The sequence below is a fragment of the Sminthopsis crassicaudata genome, chromosome 1 (assembly GCF_048593235.1).
Source record: "Sminthopsis crassicaudata isolate SCR6 chromosome 1, ASM4859323v1, whole genome shotgun sequence".
NCBI classification, from domain to species: domain Eukaryota; kingdom Metazoa; phylum Chordata; class Mammalia; order Dasyuromorphia; family Dasyuridae; genus Sminthopsis; species Sminthopsis crassicaudata.
Genome location: NC_133617.1, coordinates 704,145,946 through 704,164,538, shown reverse-complemented (window position 1 = coordinate 704,164,538; position 18,593 = coordinate 704,145,946). Strand labels below are relative to the sequence as shown.

The 18,593-nt window shown below is 38.0% G+C and overlaps 2 protein-coding genes across 2 annotated transcripts in view; both read left to right on the top strand.

The window, feature by feature from the left end:
• Positions 1–12,797, top strand: part of HRH1 (histamine receptor H1) — a 66,656-nt gene extending 53,859 nt beyond the window's left edge. The window contains exon 2 of the mRNA XM_074283905.1: positions 8,392–12,797. Within this exon, the coding sequence (XP_074140006.1) occupies positions 8,457–9,911 (1,455 nt within the window). The 5' untranslated portion in view covers positions 8,392–8,456 and the 3' untranslated portion in view covers positions 9,912–12,797. The remainder of the gene's footprint in view (positions 1–8,391) is intronic.
• The window catches only part of LOC141551819 (uncharacterized), a 96,575-nt gene that overhangs the window by 53,857 nt on the left and 24,125 nt on the right, over positions 1–18,593 (top strand). The gene's annotated exons all lie outside the window — the stretch shown is intronic.

Below are 18,593 nucleotides of genomic sequence, written 5' to 3'. Positions count from 1 at the left end.
TTTTTCTGGTTTGAGTGTCAGCACCATATGAGTGTCATACAATAAATTTGGTTGATTTCCTTTGTTGCCTATTTTTCCAAGTAGTTTATATGGTATTAGGATTGATTGTTCTTTAAATATTTGGTAGAATTCACTTGCACATCCATCTGGTCCTGGAGATTTTTTTCTTAGGGTGTTCATTTATGGCATATTCAATTTCTTTTTTTAATACTGAATTATTTAAGTATTTTATTTCTTCTTTTAATCTGGGTAATTTATATTTGTGTAGATATTCATATATGTCATTTAGATTGTCGGATTTATTGGGGTATAACTGGGAAAAATAACTCATAAAAATTCCTTTAATTACCTCTTCATTGGTGGTATGATCATGTCTTTCATTTTTGATACTAGTAATTTATTTTTCTTCTTTCCTTTTTAAAATCAAATTAACCAATGCTTTATTTTATTTTTTATAATCTCTAGCTTTATTTATTAGCTCAGTGGTTTTATTGCTTTAAATTTTATTAGTCCTTCCTTTGATTTTCAAGATTTTTAATTTGGCATTTAATTGGGGATTTTTTAATTTTTTTTAGTTATATACCCAATGTATTGACCTTTTATATATATATTTTAATGATGTAAACAATTAGAGAAATAAATTTTCTTCTAAGTACCACTTTGGCTGTATTCCATAAATTTAGCAAGTTGTCTAATTGCTATTATTTTATTTTTTTCAAATTTATAAGATTTTATTAGAATATGATTTGTTCCCCAAATGATAAATGGCCTAAGGAAGCAATCAGACAAATAATTTTTTTCCCAATATATGTATACAGTTTTTTATTTACAAAGCCTATGCATGGGTAATTTTTCAAACATTGACCCTTGCATAACCTTTTATTCCAAATTTTCCCCTTCTCCCCCTTAACCCCTCCACTAGCTGGCAGGTAGTTCAATACATGTTAAATATGTTGAAATACACATTAGATCCAATATATGTATATATATTTATACAGTTATTTTGTTACACAAGAAAAATCAGATCAAGAAGGAAAAAAAAGAAAACAGGGAAAAAACACAAAATGTAAGCAAATAATAATAATAATTGCATATCCACAAAAGCATTCATATACCATGTTATAATTTTCTTTAATGAAATTAACAATTGTTTCTATGATTTGTTCTTTTACCCACTTGGTTTTTTTAGGATTAGATTATTTAATTTCCAATTAATTTTTATTCTCTTTCCATTGTCTATTATTGAATGTAATTTTTATTGCATCATGATCTTAAAAGAATGCATTTGCTATTTCTGCTTTTCTGCATTTGGTTGTGAGGGTTTTATGTCCTAATACATGGTCAGTTTTTATGTAGGTGCTATGTACTACTTACTTAGAAAAAGGTATTTTTTCCCCATTCCCATTCAATTTTCTCCAAAGATCTATCATAGCTAACTTGTCTAGAATTATCTCCTTAATTTCTTGTTTATTTTTTGTTAGATTTATCTAATTCTGATAGAGAAAAGTCGAGAGTTTGTTTTTTATTACTTATTTCTTCCTGTAACTCATTCAATTTCTTCAAAAATTTAGCTCCTATAAGATTTGATGTATATATGCTTAATATCAATATGACTTCATTGTCATGGTACTTTCATGTAAAGGTACTTTCAACAAAATAGAGTTTTCTTCTTTTTCTCTTTTCACTAGATCTGTTTCTGCTTTTGCTTTATCTGAAATCATGATTGCTATCCCTCCTTTGCATAATAGATTCTGCTCAGTCCTTTACCTTTATGAACCTCTCTGCTTCAAATGTGTTTTTTGAAAACATATTATAGAATTATGTTTTTTAATCCATCTTGCTATCCATTTCTGTTTTATGGATGAGTTCATTCTATTCACATATTTCCCTCTGTGCTATTTTTCTCTTGTTTATGCCCCTTTTCTCTCCATTTTTTCCTTTCTCACAAGTGTTTTACTTCTGATCACTACCTTCCACAATATACCCTTCCTTTTATCATTTCCCTACCTCCTTCTATTTTCCCCATCCCTTTTTTACTTCCTTTTAGAATAAGAGAGATTTCTATATTCAACTGGGTTTTTGATATTTGAACAAATTCTGATGAGAATAAGATTTAGCTCTGCCTAATACCACCACCACTACATCTTCCTCTCCATTATGTGATATAGTTTATCCTTCTCCTTCCAGTGCAATTTTCTTTCTTATCCCTTTATTTTTGGGGGGGGATAACATATAAAAGTTTCTTTGTATCCATACACTCTGTCGACATATAATTCTAATCAGTCTTATAGTAATAAATTTGTTAAGACTTACAAACATCTTACCATATAGAAATATTGAATTTCTTTTTTTCTATTTCTTATTTCTTTTTTTACCTTTTTTGTTTCCTTTAAGTTTTGTATTTAGCAGTAAAATTTCTTATTTAGCTCTGGGGTTTTAATTAAAAATGACTTTAAAGTCCTCTGTTTTGTTAAATTTCCATTTTCCTCCTGAAAGATTATATCCAATTTGCTGGGTAGGTAATTCTTGGCTGTGATCCTAACTCCTTTGCCTTCTGGTATATCATATTCCTGATCCTTCACTTCTTTAATACAGACGTTATTAAATCCTGTGTAACCCTGACTGTAGCTCCATAATATTTGAATTGTTTCTTTCTGGCTGCTGTGCCATATTTTCTCCTTGATTTATGAATCTGGAATTTGGCTGTGCTGTTCTCCAGAGTTTTCATTTTAGGATCTCTTTCAGGCAGTGATAAGTGGTTCTTTCCATTTCCATTTTGCCCTCTGATTCTAATATATTAGGGCAGTTTTCTTTGATAATTTCTTGGAAGATGTTTCTCATGCTTTTGGGAGGAGGGGGTACTACCAAGCTTTCTAGTAGTTTAATAATTATTATATTATCTCTCCTGGATTTTTTTTTTGGTCAGTTGTTTTTCCAGTGAGGAATTTTATTCTATTTTTTTTACCTTTCTGATTTTTGTTTTATCATATCTTAATGTCTCACAGTTATTAATTTACATTTGCTCAATTATAATTTTTAAGGAATCATTTTCTTCAGTTAACTTTTGTACTTTCTTTTCTATTTAGCCAATTCTGTTTTTTAAGGGAGTTTTTTTCCCTCAGTATTTTTCATACATCTTTTCCCATGTTATTGACTTTTTCATGATTCTCTTGCATTACTCTCATTTCTTTTTGCAATTTTTCTTCAATTTATCTAATTTGCTTTTTAAAGTTTTTCCCAGAATTCTTTTTTTTTTTTTTGTTTTGGTCTGAAACCAGATTACATTTTTCTTTGAGGCTTCACATATAATCATTTTGACACTACTGCCCTCTTCTAGAAGTTTGTGTCTTGATCATCATTAGTAACTTTCTATAGTAAAGCTCTTTTTTGTTGTTTTTTGCTCATTTTATCTGCCTTTTTTAAACTTGGTGTTTTTATGTGAGTTGGGCTCTCTGGTCCTGCACCATTCCAAGCTGTTTGTGCTGGGGCTCTGGCCTTACTTCTGGTTTTCACTCAGGGACAGGACTTAGCTGCTTACTTTTTCTAGGGGGTAGACTCCCCTTTTGGCTTGTGCTGGGGGTAGGGTCTTCCCACTGATCTCCCCTGAGGGTGAGGTTTAATGCCCCAGGGGTGGGACCTTGCTGCTGGCTAGTCAGAGAAGAGAACTTTACTACTATTAAACAATGAGGGTCAAAGCCTATCTGGTGGCTTGTGCTGGGGTGGGGTGTTGGGGCCCCTTGATGAGCCACTTCCCTGCTCCTAGATCAATGCTGATATAGGTTTCTAGTTGTTTCATAGGGAATTTGGGAGGGCTCCAGAGGGTCCTTCCTCACTCTCCCACCTTGACACCAGAAGTCCCATTTTTTAATTCTAATAAACAAAATAATAAATCAAGAATTAATGTATAGTGTCAGCCAATTTCCCAGATATGAATGCTCACCTCGAAAATTTAACTCTTGGCTCTAGGATGTTCTACAAGCTGGTTCCACTCCAGCCTCAGGTCTCCAGGTTGCTGGCTTCTATTTGGACTTTGGGAAAGGGGAGTCCTTTAAATTGCAGAAGGCAACAAGGGGATAAGGCTGTAAACCTCAAGAGCAACAAATTATGGTCTGGACCAATCACACTTAAGAGTCTGGAGTGGTTTGACTTTGGGAAAACAGAAAAAGGAAGGGATGAAGACAGTATATGCTGGAGTCAGTTCTTACCCATTAGAGAGATGGTTGTTAAAGTTTCAGAAATTAGTGAACACTACAAATCGGGACTTGTTTATTGTTCTGTTGATTATCTAGACTTAAGAAAGTGGAGGATAAAATGAAGATTAAGCTTAAAAGTCGGTTATAGACACATTTCCCCCCCACCTTCCATCCTGTTAAACATTTACATCCATGTTTGCAAGAGTGATTGTAAAACAAGTATTAACAGAACTGGATTCAAGCCAATTCTAGACAATCAGCATTTATTAAGTTCCTACTTTGTGCCAGGAACTATCCTAAGCTCTGGGGATACAAAGATAGGCAAAAGACTGTCCCTGTCCTCAAAGGGTGCACAGTCTAATGGGAAAGACAGCATGCAAACAATTAAGTACAAACAAAATATAGTCAGGGTGACCAAGAAATTATTAACAGAGTCTTTAGCATTCAGAGGATTTCAGGAAGGGCTTCTTCTATAGAAGGTGGGATTTTATCTGAGACTTGAAGGAGACCAGTTCTTAGATGAAGGCAATAAAAAAGGAGGTGTCACTTTACTACCTTAGAGAGTCAATATTCCTGCTGATTTAATGGCAGAATTGTACAATAAAATAAATACATGAAGGAGAAGAGCAAACTGCTCTATAGTTCAGAATTTGAACCTCATCTGAACCTAATTTATTATGTCCTATAAGGAATTGAGGACATTTAACCAAGTAAAGAATGAGGGGTATGGTGATAACAGTTCTCAAATACTTGAAGAGCTAGCTTATGAAAGAGGCTGTAGACTGTGTCTAGAAGTTTTATTGAAAGCAGATTCAACTAAATATAAAGAACGCATACTTGTAATTAGAACTGTCAAGAATGAATTAGCATCCCAGTGAGATATCATTAACTGTCACTATAGACATTCAAGGGGAGTTTGTCTATATTCCTTTCTGGGGTGTATGTCTCTGGTGAAGGCATGTGCATTAGGCTGTGTGTCATGCTGCCTGAGGTCTTAGGACTAGGGCACTGATGGCTCTGTATCACAAGGTCAGAAAAATCTATATCTTTCTTTAAAAAGCATGAGAGAGACATCAAAAATAATAAACCTCTGTAAGGTTTACAAAGAGCTTTGATTTCTACATTAATCCTGTGATGTAAATGGTCCCATTTTTATTCTTCCCATTTACCAACAACTATAGAGAATGGTGTCCCTCATTTATTCCTTAAAGGCACAGAAATGCTAAACTTGAAATCAAAAAGAGCTGAGTTCAAATACAGCCTCAGATGCCTACTAGCTGACTGTGTAATGCTCAATTTGTTTTCCTCAATTGTTTTCCTGAATTGCCTTCTCCATAAAATAGGAACAATAGCAGCATCTGTTCCCCCTCCCCTCTCCAGGGTTGTTTTGAGGACAAAGTGAGATATTTGTAAAGCACATTGCTTACCTTAAAGCACTGAATACCAGTCATTATTGCAAGGTCATATAGCTAATAAGAAAAAGAGCATTTTGGTCCTTAGGTTTATGAAGGCAGCATGTGTCTGTACTCCTACATGGCCAGAAATATTGTGAGGGACTCTGGACGACTTCTATGTCCAGGGTTGTCTCCTCATTCCTGAGATGCTCTTGGATCCCATCAGGACTTCACTCCTTTGGATTTTCAAAGTTTTTCAGATTTCTGAAGTTTTCCATGAAAAATACAACTCCCCCTGGAAGGAATGATGGAATTATCCATAATGGAGTCAGTCCAGTATTGCAGGCTCTAGAAAAGCCTAGACCATATTACAAGAAGCTTAAGTGTAGCCCTAGGGACTCCTGGATAGCAGTTGCCAAAGTGCGTGGATCTCCTTTGGAAGATTTGGGGCTGCATGAGTTGCCAGGAGGAGGTTGGGCAGAGGATAACATCCAATGAACAATCAATAAGCCTTTGCAGTCATATACCTACTATGTGCCTTAGTTCTGCACCTGCCTAGCATCTAATTGAGGGCATAATCTTGGATGCACTCTTACATAGGGATGCACTGCCTACACTGTAGGCAGAATGGTGATCTTCCCAGTTAGCCTGAGAATTGGTCAAATAGGTAGAAGTAAAACCCAGAGAAAGCAATGTCAGGAAAACCCAGAGAGAGTGTTTCAGAAAAGGGTGTCATTAGCAATATTAGAGATACCAAGAAAAAGTCAAAATGGATGAGAACTAAGAAAAGGCCAGTGGATTTAACAATGGAAAGATCACTGTTAATAGAATAATAAAATTTTAAACTGGGAAGGACTTCACTGCCATCTAGCCCAGCTACCTTATGTACAGATAAAAAACCAAGGTCCTCCACAGAGGCTGAGCCACACCAGAGCTCGAATTTGAATGCAAGACTTCAAATGCAGTACACTTTGGACTGTATCATACTACTTCTATGGATCTTCCTCAAAGGGGAAAGCAATTGATTGATAGAAATGGAATCCTGACTAAAAGGGGTGAAGACATAACAGAAGGTGGAGGTGATGAGTATCAGTAAATAGCTTTCTTTAAAAGGAAGGAGAGATACAGGATGATAATTTGAAGGAATGGTAAAATGAAGGGTAGGAGAGTTCTGGGCATATTTGGAGTAAGAAAAAAAAGAACCAATGGAAAAGAGAAGTTGAAAAATAGGGAGAGGCAACACAGGATTCAAGGACTAAGCTCTTGGAAGAAACAGAGAGGGATGGGGTCAAAGGTGCAAGTGGAGGAGTTGGACTTGGCAAAGAGAAGGACTACTTCCTGGAGGATTGAAACAAAGGAGTCAAAACTGAAAAAAAAAATCATATTGAGATTTTAAGGCTAAATTTGAGAAAAAAGAAATAAGTCATATGCTTCCCACCTCCTGACAAGAGATGATGGATTCAAGATGCAGAATGAGACATATATTTTTTTTGGACATGACCAATGTGGGAATTTGTTTAATTTGATTATCCATATTTTCATAAGAGTTTTGGTTTTCTTTTTTCCCAGTTTGAAGAGGTAAAGGATGAAAGCGAAAAAAAAAAGAATACTTTGAACTGAAAAAAATGTTTTAAATGGAGAGATGAAGGGAAAAAAGCAAAAAGAGAGAGAAAGAAGGAGAAGGAAGGAAAAGAAAATAAAGGGAGACGTAGAGAGAGACAGAGCTGACAAATGATTGTCTCAATTTTTTAGTAAAGTATGAAGCATGGTTCTCTGCTAAGTGGGTCTCAGAACTTATTCTGGAGTAGCCTGTGGTACAGTTAGATTACAAAATGTAAACATAAAAAGGTAACCCCACAATACATGAAGTGTATAATAAGTCAAAATTGATAAACAAACATTGTACTTTTAAAGGACAAAGAGACCATTGCTAAATGGACTTGCCAGACAAGCCTGCTCAATAACTATGGAGAAAAATCAAGGTTGAAAGTGTAAATTTAGGAGACTCCTTCATAAAAACTTTTAAGTTATGGAACTTGATTAATTCCATAACAAAATAAGCATAGGCAGCAATTATACTTTGAGATATACCCATGTTTCTGGGAAGGAAACAAGTTTGTTTTTTTTTTAAACTTTATAAGTTTAAGTTTTTAAAAGAGAAACCAGAAAAGAATAGTCTTTGGTAAGGGGAAAACCAGGATTATCATAAAAATCAGCATTTTTAAAATTTTAAATTAGAAGAAACCTAAGAAACCATCTAGATTGACTCTTAACCAATTTTTTGGCAATCTTGGACAATCTGGTAAAGGTGATGATGAACCCCTTTTGAAAATGTCTTTAAATAAGTGAGTGAAATGCTAAACTTCAATTAAAGTTAGTTAAAAAAAATAATAAAGATAAAAAAATTTTCCCCATCCTAATTCCTGAACTCCTAATGTGTTGTTCTTATTCGTTGCTATTAGAACCCCTGATCTAATCCAGTCTCTTCAAATGAGATAATCAATAATATTTATAAAGCATTTAGCACAGAGTAGGCACTGTAGAAAACTTTATTCCCTTTTCCTCTTCCCTTTCATTTTATAGTCAAGCAAAGGTGATAGGATGTGTCTAAGACTTCAGGAGCCAGCACCAGTCACACATCTGTAACCTCAATAATCAGAGCTGTGCTCTGTTCTAACAGACACCTCTTCCTGTCAAGCAGATGGTGATGCCCGAGGACAGTTGTAAATCCTAGTACCACAGCTGTGCCATATTGTAAATACCCTCCAAAGCACTCACTGATTTCACTCTCTGTCTCCTTCTAGAAAGTCACCAGAAGAAGTGAGATCTTCCTCTTCCTCCCATCTCCTACTGCCTCCAAAAAGGAACCATGTGTGAGGTCAACAGAACTGATATTGCTAATAAGCCGCACTTGGTGCCCTTGGTGGTGGTTCTGAGCACCATCTCCCTTGTTACAGTGGGGCTCAACCTCCTGGTGCTCTATGCAGTGAGGACAGAGAAGAAGCTTCATACTGTGGGCAACCTGTATATCGTGAGCCTCTCCGTGGCTGACCTGATCGTGGGCGCTGCAGTCATGCCTCTGAACATTGTATACCTCCTGAGGTCTCTGGTCCGGCCCCTCTGCCTCTTCTGGCTCTCCATGGACTACGTGGCAAGCACGGCCTCCATTTTTAGCGTCTTTATCCTGTGCATTGACCGCTACCGCTCTGTCCAGCAGCCCCTCAAGTACTTACGGTATCGCACCAAGACCAGGGCGACAATCACCATCCTGATCACCTGGTTCCTGGCCTCCCTGTGGATCATCCCTATTCTGGGATGGAGAAGCTTTTGGTCAGATAACAACACAAACAAGTCATATGATAATGTCTTCGGGGACAAATGTGAGACTGACTTCTATAAGGTCACTTGGTTCAAGGTGATGACTGCCATCATCAACTTCTACCTGCCCACTTTGCTGATGCTCTGGTTCTATTCCAAGATATACAGGGCTGTCCGGCAGCATTGCCAGCACCGAGAATTCATCAACGGGTCCTTCCCTTCTTTCTCAGAGAGTATAGTGAGTCACAAAAAACACAAGATCTGCCTCCCAAAGCAAGGGAAAGATGCCAATGTGGAGGCTTTGAAAAGGAAACCGGAAGACAACTTCTATCCAATTAATAACAGTATCCCCTCAAACACCCAGGATCCAGCAAAAGAGTTGCCTCCAGAGGAGAAAGCCCCCAAAGGTTTTGAACAAGAGGAAGGGGAAGTGGTGGTCAAAGATCATTACTACCATGTTGACCTTGTGCAGGCTCAACCAGGGATGGAGGAGACTGAAAAATACATGTCCATTCACGAGAGCCAATCAAACTCCAAGGAGCTATCTCCAGCCACTCAATATGCCAGTGAGACATCTGAGGAGACCATATTTGCTGAAGCGCCCTCCAACCCAATAGACTCCAATGCTATTGCTGGATCAGCCACAGTCATGTCTGCTGAAGACCAAGCCAAGACCAAAGGAACCTTTGGTCTGGATTACCTGACATTCACCTGGAAGAGACTTCGCTCCCATTCCAGACAATACATAAAGGGTTTGCACATGAATCGGGAGCGGAAAGCTGCCAAACAGTTGGGCTGCATCATGGCAGCCTTTATTCTCTGCTGGATCCCATACTTCATCTTTTTCATGGTCATTGCTTATTGCAAACAATGCTGCAATGAGGATGTCCAGATGTTCACCATGTGGCTGGGCTACATCAACTCTACCCTGAACCCCCTCATTTACCCCCTCTGCAATGAGAACTTCAAAAAAGCTTTCAAAAAGATTTTCCACATTCGCTCCTAAAGGGAAGCTTCAGGGGTGGGTGAAAAGATGAAAATGACTTTGAAGGAAGAAATAAATGAGAGCAGAAGGATTTCCAGAGTCACCAAACTTTCTAGGGTTTCAAGAGGAAGTATATGGCTAAAAGACTTGGCAATCTCCTCTTGCTCACTGGATGTAGCACAGATGAGTGGTTGCCATTGGATTGAATTAGAATTGAAACTTTAAAGTTCACAGTATTTCAAGCAAACCCAACACTGGGCTCTTAACCCCTTCAGGGCCTCCACTGAGTTTCAGGATTTGGACTATGACTCTGATATCTGGGAGGTAGATGAAATGCCTTGTTTTCTATGGGCTCAAACCCAAGTGGAGAGATGACCAGAACCCTAGAAGAGCTCTGAGATGGTGTAACTGGAATAGAATTATACTATTAGTTAATACTGGAACTTGCATAGGTGTATGAGACTATCACTTCACCTGAGGAGGCAACCCATATCCTCATGGGGTTGTGATTGCTCCAACAATTTGGATCCTTCCCTTGGGGAGCTGTCGAATGACCTCTAAGAACACTTCCCAATTTAACTTAAAAAAAACCATCTTCAGTCATCTTGAACTGTATCTGGCCACTGGACCCAGATGGCTGTGGAGGGGAAAGTGAGGCAGGTGACCTTGCCCAGCTCTCCCTCCCTTAAATCCAATTCATTTGCATGTCATGGCGTCATCTCCCTGATGTCATGGTCCTCTTTGAGAACAAAGGACAAACAAGAAGAATGCTTCCAGCTCAGAATCTGTAATTGTCTTTAACTAGTTTACAAGCCACTTCAAATAATTTTTTAATTAGTGGTGTTATTTTAACATCATATGTAGCTTTTAATCCTCCCCCATCCCCACATAAAATACAGGATTCTCCTTCTTTGTTCCAGAATTGACTCCAAATGGCTTTTGGCTTTTTGTTTCCAAAAATAAAATCTACCTTCTAAGGATAATAATAATTATTGATGGTTCTTTAGCTCTTTAAAGGTTACAAAGCACTTTACTCATACTTGCTCACAAAAATTCTTTGAAAAAGGTACTAGAGGTATTATTATTCCCCTTTACACATGAGGAAATTAAGATTAAGTTAAGTGTTTTGCCCAAGATTAGGCAGCTATAAATGTAAAAAACAAAATCTAAGCTCATCTTTCTGACCTCTTCGTTGAGCATGCTGTCCACTCTACTAGCCTGAATCTCAAGGAATGAATATGTCACCTCTGAAGGAATCCCAAAGAAGCATCGGCTCAGAATTATATTACAGATGAGTCCCTATGATGTATTGAACAAGGGTAGTCTCACTACAATAGGCATTGTGACTTCCCAATGAGACTACTTTAATGGGGACAACAATCCTCTTGAATGTATTAGTGTTTATCTATTTGTTTAAAAAAAAAAACAAAAAAACAAGCCTATCTCTTGTTTAAAGTCAGTCAGTCAATGAGCATTATTAAATGCCTGCTATGTGCCAGATATTATGCTTGGTGCTGGAGATTCAAAGCCTATGACAGTCTCTACTATTAGGGAAGAAAACATGTAAATAACTTAAAAAAAAAAAAAAACTATAGACAGGATAAATAGGAGATAATCAGCAGAGGAAAGGCACTAGCATTGATAAGAGTTAGAAAAGGCTTCTTATAGAAAGTGGAATTTTGGATGAAACTTAAAGGGAAGCCAGGAAAACTGGAGGGGAATGGCAGAAATGATGGGGAAGAGAATATTACAGATATCAGGGACAGCCAGAGCTGGAGCAGAGAGAAAAAAACACAGATTTGTCGATTTAGAGCTGAAAGGGATCTTAGTCATCAAATCCTATCTTATCATTTTACAGAGTAGAAAACTGAGGTCCAGGTTGGTTAAAATGACTTGTCCAAAGTCACACAGGTAATAAGCAGAACCCCCCAGACTCAAATCTTAAGTACATTATTCCAGCAAAGCAATTATTACTTTCAAGTCAGAGGAACTGGATTCAAATTCAAGTTCTCCCTCTTCCTAACTATCTACCAGTTACAATTAAGGTTTGCAAAGCAATAGAAGCGTTATCCTTAAAACAATTCTGCAAATTATATAAATTATATAAATGCTATCTTCATTTTACAGATGAGGAAACTGAGGCTTAAAAGAGATGACTTAACTAAGATCACATTGGTAGTAATGGCAGAAGCAGAATCTGAATTCAGATCTTATCTTGAAGTCTGGTATTCCATCCACTATCTCACCTTTGGAAAGTCCTTAACCTCTCAGCCTCTTTTCCTTATCTGTAAGATGGGGTGAAGAAAGATTAAACAAGATGGTCTTTAAAATTCTTTAAGTTCTAAGTCATGATACTGTGGTTTTTCTTAGTTTCTATCAAGGTGCAAAAGCAGGTAATGAATAAAGAACCATCCTGACAGTTAAGAAAATCCAGGTTCTAGTCTAGCCTCTAACACATATTGGGTGTGTGCAATTGTGCAAATCGCTTAACCTTTCTTTGGCCCAGAAAACAGTTTGCTGATCTGCATCAATACAAAGAGGTTTCCATACTGGGAGTTGCCTATTCTAATGATCTCACAGGACCAGAACACTCATCCTCCCCCCCTCACCAAAAAAAGTTGCCATCTAAATGTGATTTATCATCAGAAAGCTCACATTAGGATGTAATAATACACACTGAAAACAGGAGTCATCTGCAAAATCTTGTGTTTTGTTTCTTGTGCTCATGCTTAAATGCTTATGATACAGTGCTTATATAGTTTAAATATGAAGTTTAAGCTATCCTGTTACAATGCCTGTTTATTTATTGATATTTAGTGGAGTTTACCTTGTACTTCTGAACGATGTCAGAATGCACTGCCAAATGCTGCAGGGTTTGTGTCCAATGTCATTTGTAAAGTTCATTTAAAAAAGGAATTATTTTTTATTAAAAAAAAAAAAAACTTCTTCTTCCTGCTCTGTTTATTTCGTGTCTATCCCTGAATGTACTTCTCCCAAAATTGGAGAAATCTAAGAACCCCAGAACTGTTCTGGAATTTCCCAGGATACTAATCGTCTTCCCAAAAAGTCTCCCTCTAAAGTGCCGGTTCTCAGGATCTTAGAAGTATATAAAAGAAATACATTCAGTCATTATTCTATTTACTGATTCACTCATTGGCCTGTTCAACAAATAGCTATTAACTACCTACTGTGTGCAAAGATCTGTAGAAGGCATTGGGAAGGTAGAAAGGACCACAAATGTATCCAGCGGGGATACTGATATAACCAGCAAATGTATCTTAGAACAAGTATGTTGGGACATTCATTGTTTTTTATTCCCTCCCCCAAAGGAAAAAAGAAAGATTGAATTCTTAATAAACCATACATTTCTCTTTCCATAGCCTTCCCTTGGAGACCAAAAAGAGTGACCTCTACTTTTACTCCATCTCTCCCCTGAAGGAGAATGCACTAAGACACTAAAACACCTGGCTTTAGTTGTAATATAATTCATTCATGAACTAAGGATGAATCAGTCCTAGTTCCTCTTTTTCCAGCTCTCTCTCTCCATCTCTCTCTCTCCATCTCTCTCTCTCCACCTCCATTTTTTTTCTCTTTCCCTTTCTCTCCATTACTCTATCTCTTTCTCTGTCTGTCTGTGTGTCTCTCTCTATATGTGTAACTGTGTCTGTCTGTCTGTCTTTCTCTTTCTCCCTTTTATTCTCTCTTTTGTTTCAGAACTTTATTAATAAAATATTATTATTAATAAAAATCATCATTATAAGGTCCTCTTACCATACTGCTCACAGACCACAAAGGGGAAAACAGCCATTTTGAGCAGATATCTAGATCTCTAACATGATTAAATTTCATGAATTTCCAACTATGCACTATTGCCCTCCAATGCCCTTCCCCAGCATAGAATAAATATAGAGATACAGAACAGTTACGATCCATGACTTGAGAAAACTCGTATAAAGTATCTTCTAGCATCAGGAAGCAAATAGAGATAGATGGAGATAGTATTTTTAAAGGGACACTTTCAGTCCAAGTTCCTTGTTCCATTGAGTAAAGGCATTGCTTACTAAAGAGTTCCTAGTATTACAATTATTTATCAAGTACCTAATATGTATCTGACACTGTAGCAACAAGCCCTGAGGATACAAAGAAGCACAAAAATGGTCACTGTCTTCAAGGAGCTTACATTCTAATTGAGGAAACAACACGCAAACAAGAAGCATTATCATCATAAATTGATGATAATGCTCCAGCCTTACAGGAGACTGGAGAAGTCTTCTTGCAGAAAATGGGATTTTAGTTGAGACTCAAAGGAAGCCAGAATGAGGGAATAAAGAGGGAGATAATCCTAAGGATGAAAAACCGTCAATGAAAATGCAGAGTCAGAAAATTGAGCGTTTTATGCAAGAAATAGCCAGAATGCCTGTGTTCTGGCTCATATAATACATGGAGGGAAGTAAAATATAAAAGACTGGAGAAATAGGAAGTAGACAATTTTTGAAAGATTTTAAAAGCCAAACAGATAATTCTATAGATTTGAATGAAAATTTGATGAAAATCAAATAGAGATGGAAATGGAGATGCCACAGGGATGAAGAGCCACTGGAGATGATGTGCTTAGGAAGATCATTCTGACAGCCAAGGAGAGGAGAGGCAGAAGGGATGAGAGACTTGAGGTAGGGAGCCCTACCAAAGCTGTTGCAATAACCTGATAATGAGGTGACAGCCTGTATCTCATAGGGTGGTGGCAGTATCACAGGAACAAAGAGAATGTGCAGGAAAAGTGAAGGTAGAATAGGCAAGACTGGGCGACAGGTTGGATGTGGGGAGTGGGGGGTGAGAGAAGGAGTTGCCAAAGTTCTGGGCAGGAGTGACTAGGAGCATGGTGGTGTCCCACAAGGTACAGGGAGACTATGGAAGAAGGGGAGGGCTACAAGAACACTCACTTCTGAGAACCATCTCCACTCTCTCTGTGTACCATCATGTCCATATCCCCTGCTCATTTCTAGAGAGATTCAAAAGCTCCTACATCAGTGGAATTCTGTCTCCATTTCCAGACTTCAATAAAGACCCAATCTATGCCAGGAGGGAGCAATGTGCCTAAAAAAAGGCTGCAACTCTCAGAATTCCCAGTTAGGGTTTCAAACCCTTTCCCCTAATTGAAGGCAAATTATTCTGGATACATCAGAATGCTAGTTATATATACTAATACATAAACTATATAGTTTCTGACCTCATGGAGCTTACAGTCTAGGAAGACAGAAATTGCATATTCACAAATTACACACTACAAATATATAATAAATGCATTGGAGAAATACAAAAGAAGTTCTGGGAGAATTCAGAAGTGGAAAAACTTCCAACTAATTGGAAAAATCAGGGAAGGAAGATGGGGCACTTGGATTAGGACTTGAATCTAGGAAGACACTCAGTTGGCAGAGCTAAGAGAAAGAACATCCTAGTCAGAGGACACTGCAAAAATATATAGACACAGAGGCCACAAATCAAGAAGCACTTATTAAGTACCTACTATGCAACAGGCTCTGTGCTCCAAATACAAATACAAAAGGGGATAGTCTCTGTCCTCAGAAACTTGCATAAAACATGATCACAGATAAATAAGTATGAGTTTGCAGACACATATATAATACACACACATATATGTATGTATAATATAATAGTTAACATTTACATAGTGCCTACTATGTTCCAGGCTTTGTGCTCCAGATACAAATACAAAAGGGGGGCAGTCTCTGTCCTCAGAAACTTACATACAACCTGCTCACAGGTAAATATGTTTGTATATACATATATAATACACCCAAACACACTATGGTACTATAAACCACATATATATCACATATAAACATACATTTGCATATATGGTGTTTATTTTAGGTACAAAATAAGTATATGATGATTTCTCCCTCCAGCCCCTTCTATTCAGACTGACTTTCAGCCCTGACATTCTCTAAAGCTATTATTCTATTTCCTTCTGCAGAAGAGAGAAGCTTGGAAAGACTGACCATTTCCAAAGTAGGAGGAGGGGGTGTGTAAAAAGATTCAAGAACATTAGTCTTCCAGCAGTCCACTGGGCAGGGGAAGGATGGGGCACATCTGAGAAGCTGTTCTTTTCCAGCCAAGAGTGGGCCTTGATCCCAGGCAGAAGGAACAAGTGCAAAGAAAACTACTTTGACCCTTGTCCAAATTTATCTCACACTGTATTCTGGGAAGAGAAGAATTTGGCAATTTCTGCACATGGTAGAAAACCTAAGGGCCAAGTTCACGGCAGGGCATGGGAGGAAAAGAGAGAGCAGAGGCTGACTGCAGTCCGAGGCCCCACACAATGGGACTCCCATTTAAACACAGTCAGAGCCCTTCCCTTACTTCTTTGGCTCCAGCAGCCTCTGCCAGTTGATGGGTAGCTGCTGCTCTCCCTGTTGATGGGTAGCTGCTGCCCTCCCTAAGGGGTGGCTATTTCTGGAACTGCAACTTTACTAAGACTTTCCTTCCAATTCCCCACCAAGGGACTCTAGCCCTGAGCCTTCCTCCTTCCCTGCTAACGGTTCCTCAGAGTGCTCAGAATGACTGCTTTGCCCCGGATGCACTGGCTGTCAGAGGTACAAAGCATTGAATGTCATAATGGAAGAATATCTTCTAGTCCATCCCTTCATTTTACAGAGAAAGAAATCAAGGCTCTTGCCCAAGATCCCAGAGACTGAATGGCAGAGCTGGGGCCCAGGACCTCAGTCTCCTGACTCTCAGACCAGGGCTTTATATACTACACTCTCCACAATGGAATCTCTTTGTGATGAAGGGACTGGACAAAGATGACCCAAATCTTATAGTATGATTATATTTGCTCTTCCTGATGGGTAATTCAGAGCATGTGTAGACATTTCCTGCTTGTTTTCCAACCAACATGTGGACCATAGGTAACCTATTTTTAGCTTTGAGTGACTGATCATGTTTTCTAGCTGGCTAATAGAAGAGCAGATGATTAAGGAGGTCCTGAGTCAGAGTTCTGTGTATGTATAAAAACAGCAATTTTCCAATCTTCTGGCATCTTTCTGACATAGACTGAAGCAAAAACTTCTGTGAAAAGCTAAGTGTGGTGAAGGCTTCCCTAGCTCCCTCTCAATCATCATATGTCTTATAAGTACATGAAACCCCTGTGTTTCTTTTAAATTTATGCTTTCTTTATATTAAATGAATGATAAGTCCAAAGTAGATTCATGCAAATAACTGGATGAGTTCAGGAGACCCAGAGCAGTCATTAGAGGTCCCACCAGCAAACAACCAAAGTCAATAGCAGACTCCATTGGAATTAATAGCAGCTGCTTACCAAATGCTTAATTAAAATGTATGTACATAATTAAAACTTTCTCTTAAAATGAGGCTCTTATCCAAGTTGCTCTCCTCCTGGGAAGTGGTACAATGTTTTTACACAAGAGATTAGCTGAAAAAAAACTTTTTAAAATAGTTTTTTTAGAAAAAGAGATTAGCTGAGCTTTCTTATAAGGAGCCATATACTATGAGTAAAGGGAATTTCTTTAGATGAGAGTTGCTGCCCAAAGCAAAGGATGACAATTCATCTACCATTATAGAATCGTTGCTTTAAAACTGAAGGGACTTTAATCCAATTAGGGATATGAACTCTTATATAATTTGCTCCAGGTCACAGTGGCAGTCAATATGCATTTATTAAGCACACTAGATACCAGGCATTGTGCTAAGCACAGGAGATACAAATAAAAGCAAAAAAAAAAAAAAAAATACAGTCCCTGCCCTCAAGATGCTTACATTCTAATGGGGAAGACAGCTTCCCCATTGTTGTGATATGGGAGCCACCTGCCAGTGGCTGCTGGAGGTCTAACTCAGACCTGTAGAATGGATCTCTTCCTATGAGCGGATGATGATACAAAGAGGCCGAGAAGCAGTTGCCATTCTCTGACCTCTCCATTGAGAAGCCATTGTTTTTCTGCGACCTCTCTCCTCTTTCCTCTTGCTTCTGATTTATTTCATTCCCGGTCTACAAGCAACACCTGTGTCAGCAAAGGCTGCCCCAAAACTCCTTCAGATGCTCTGATTCATAGCTGTGGAGGCTCTTGGAGAATTGACCTGACCCTTGACTTAGGCATGGTCCTTAACACCCCATTATATTATATATATGTATTATTATTATTATTATTATTATTATTATTATTATTATATTCCCCAACTATGCAGGTCCAAGAAGTATACAGGGTGGAATCTGGAAGTCACTCTAGGGAAACCAAGAAAGACCTTCTAGATCTAACTGGAATTTAAGTTGAGACATGAAGGAAAGAGAAATAAGGAAGGTCTGGCAAGCCATAGGAATCCAGGAGTTGGCATCTAGACTTAGTCTCACAGCCACCTCAGTATTAATGTCTCAAAGAGCAAGGAGTGGTCTTTATAAGGACCCTTGGATCTCTCACGTACTGGAAACAAAAAACAAGGATTCATCCAGGTACTGATGATGCCTTTGGACATGAAATTGGTAGAACTAGGACTTGGAACTTAACTAATTTGAGCCTGTTCCCCAAGTATATACCAAGATGGTGTAAGGAGTAGCATGCATTCAAGGTTTAGAAGGGAGAAATGTTTGTTCTTGTTACACTTGAATTAAATATTCCTTTGTAGAAGTTAATGCTAAATTGTTTAATAGAAGTGGGGGTTAGTCACTGG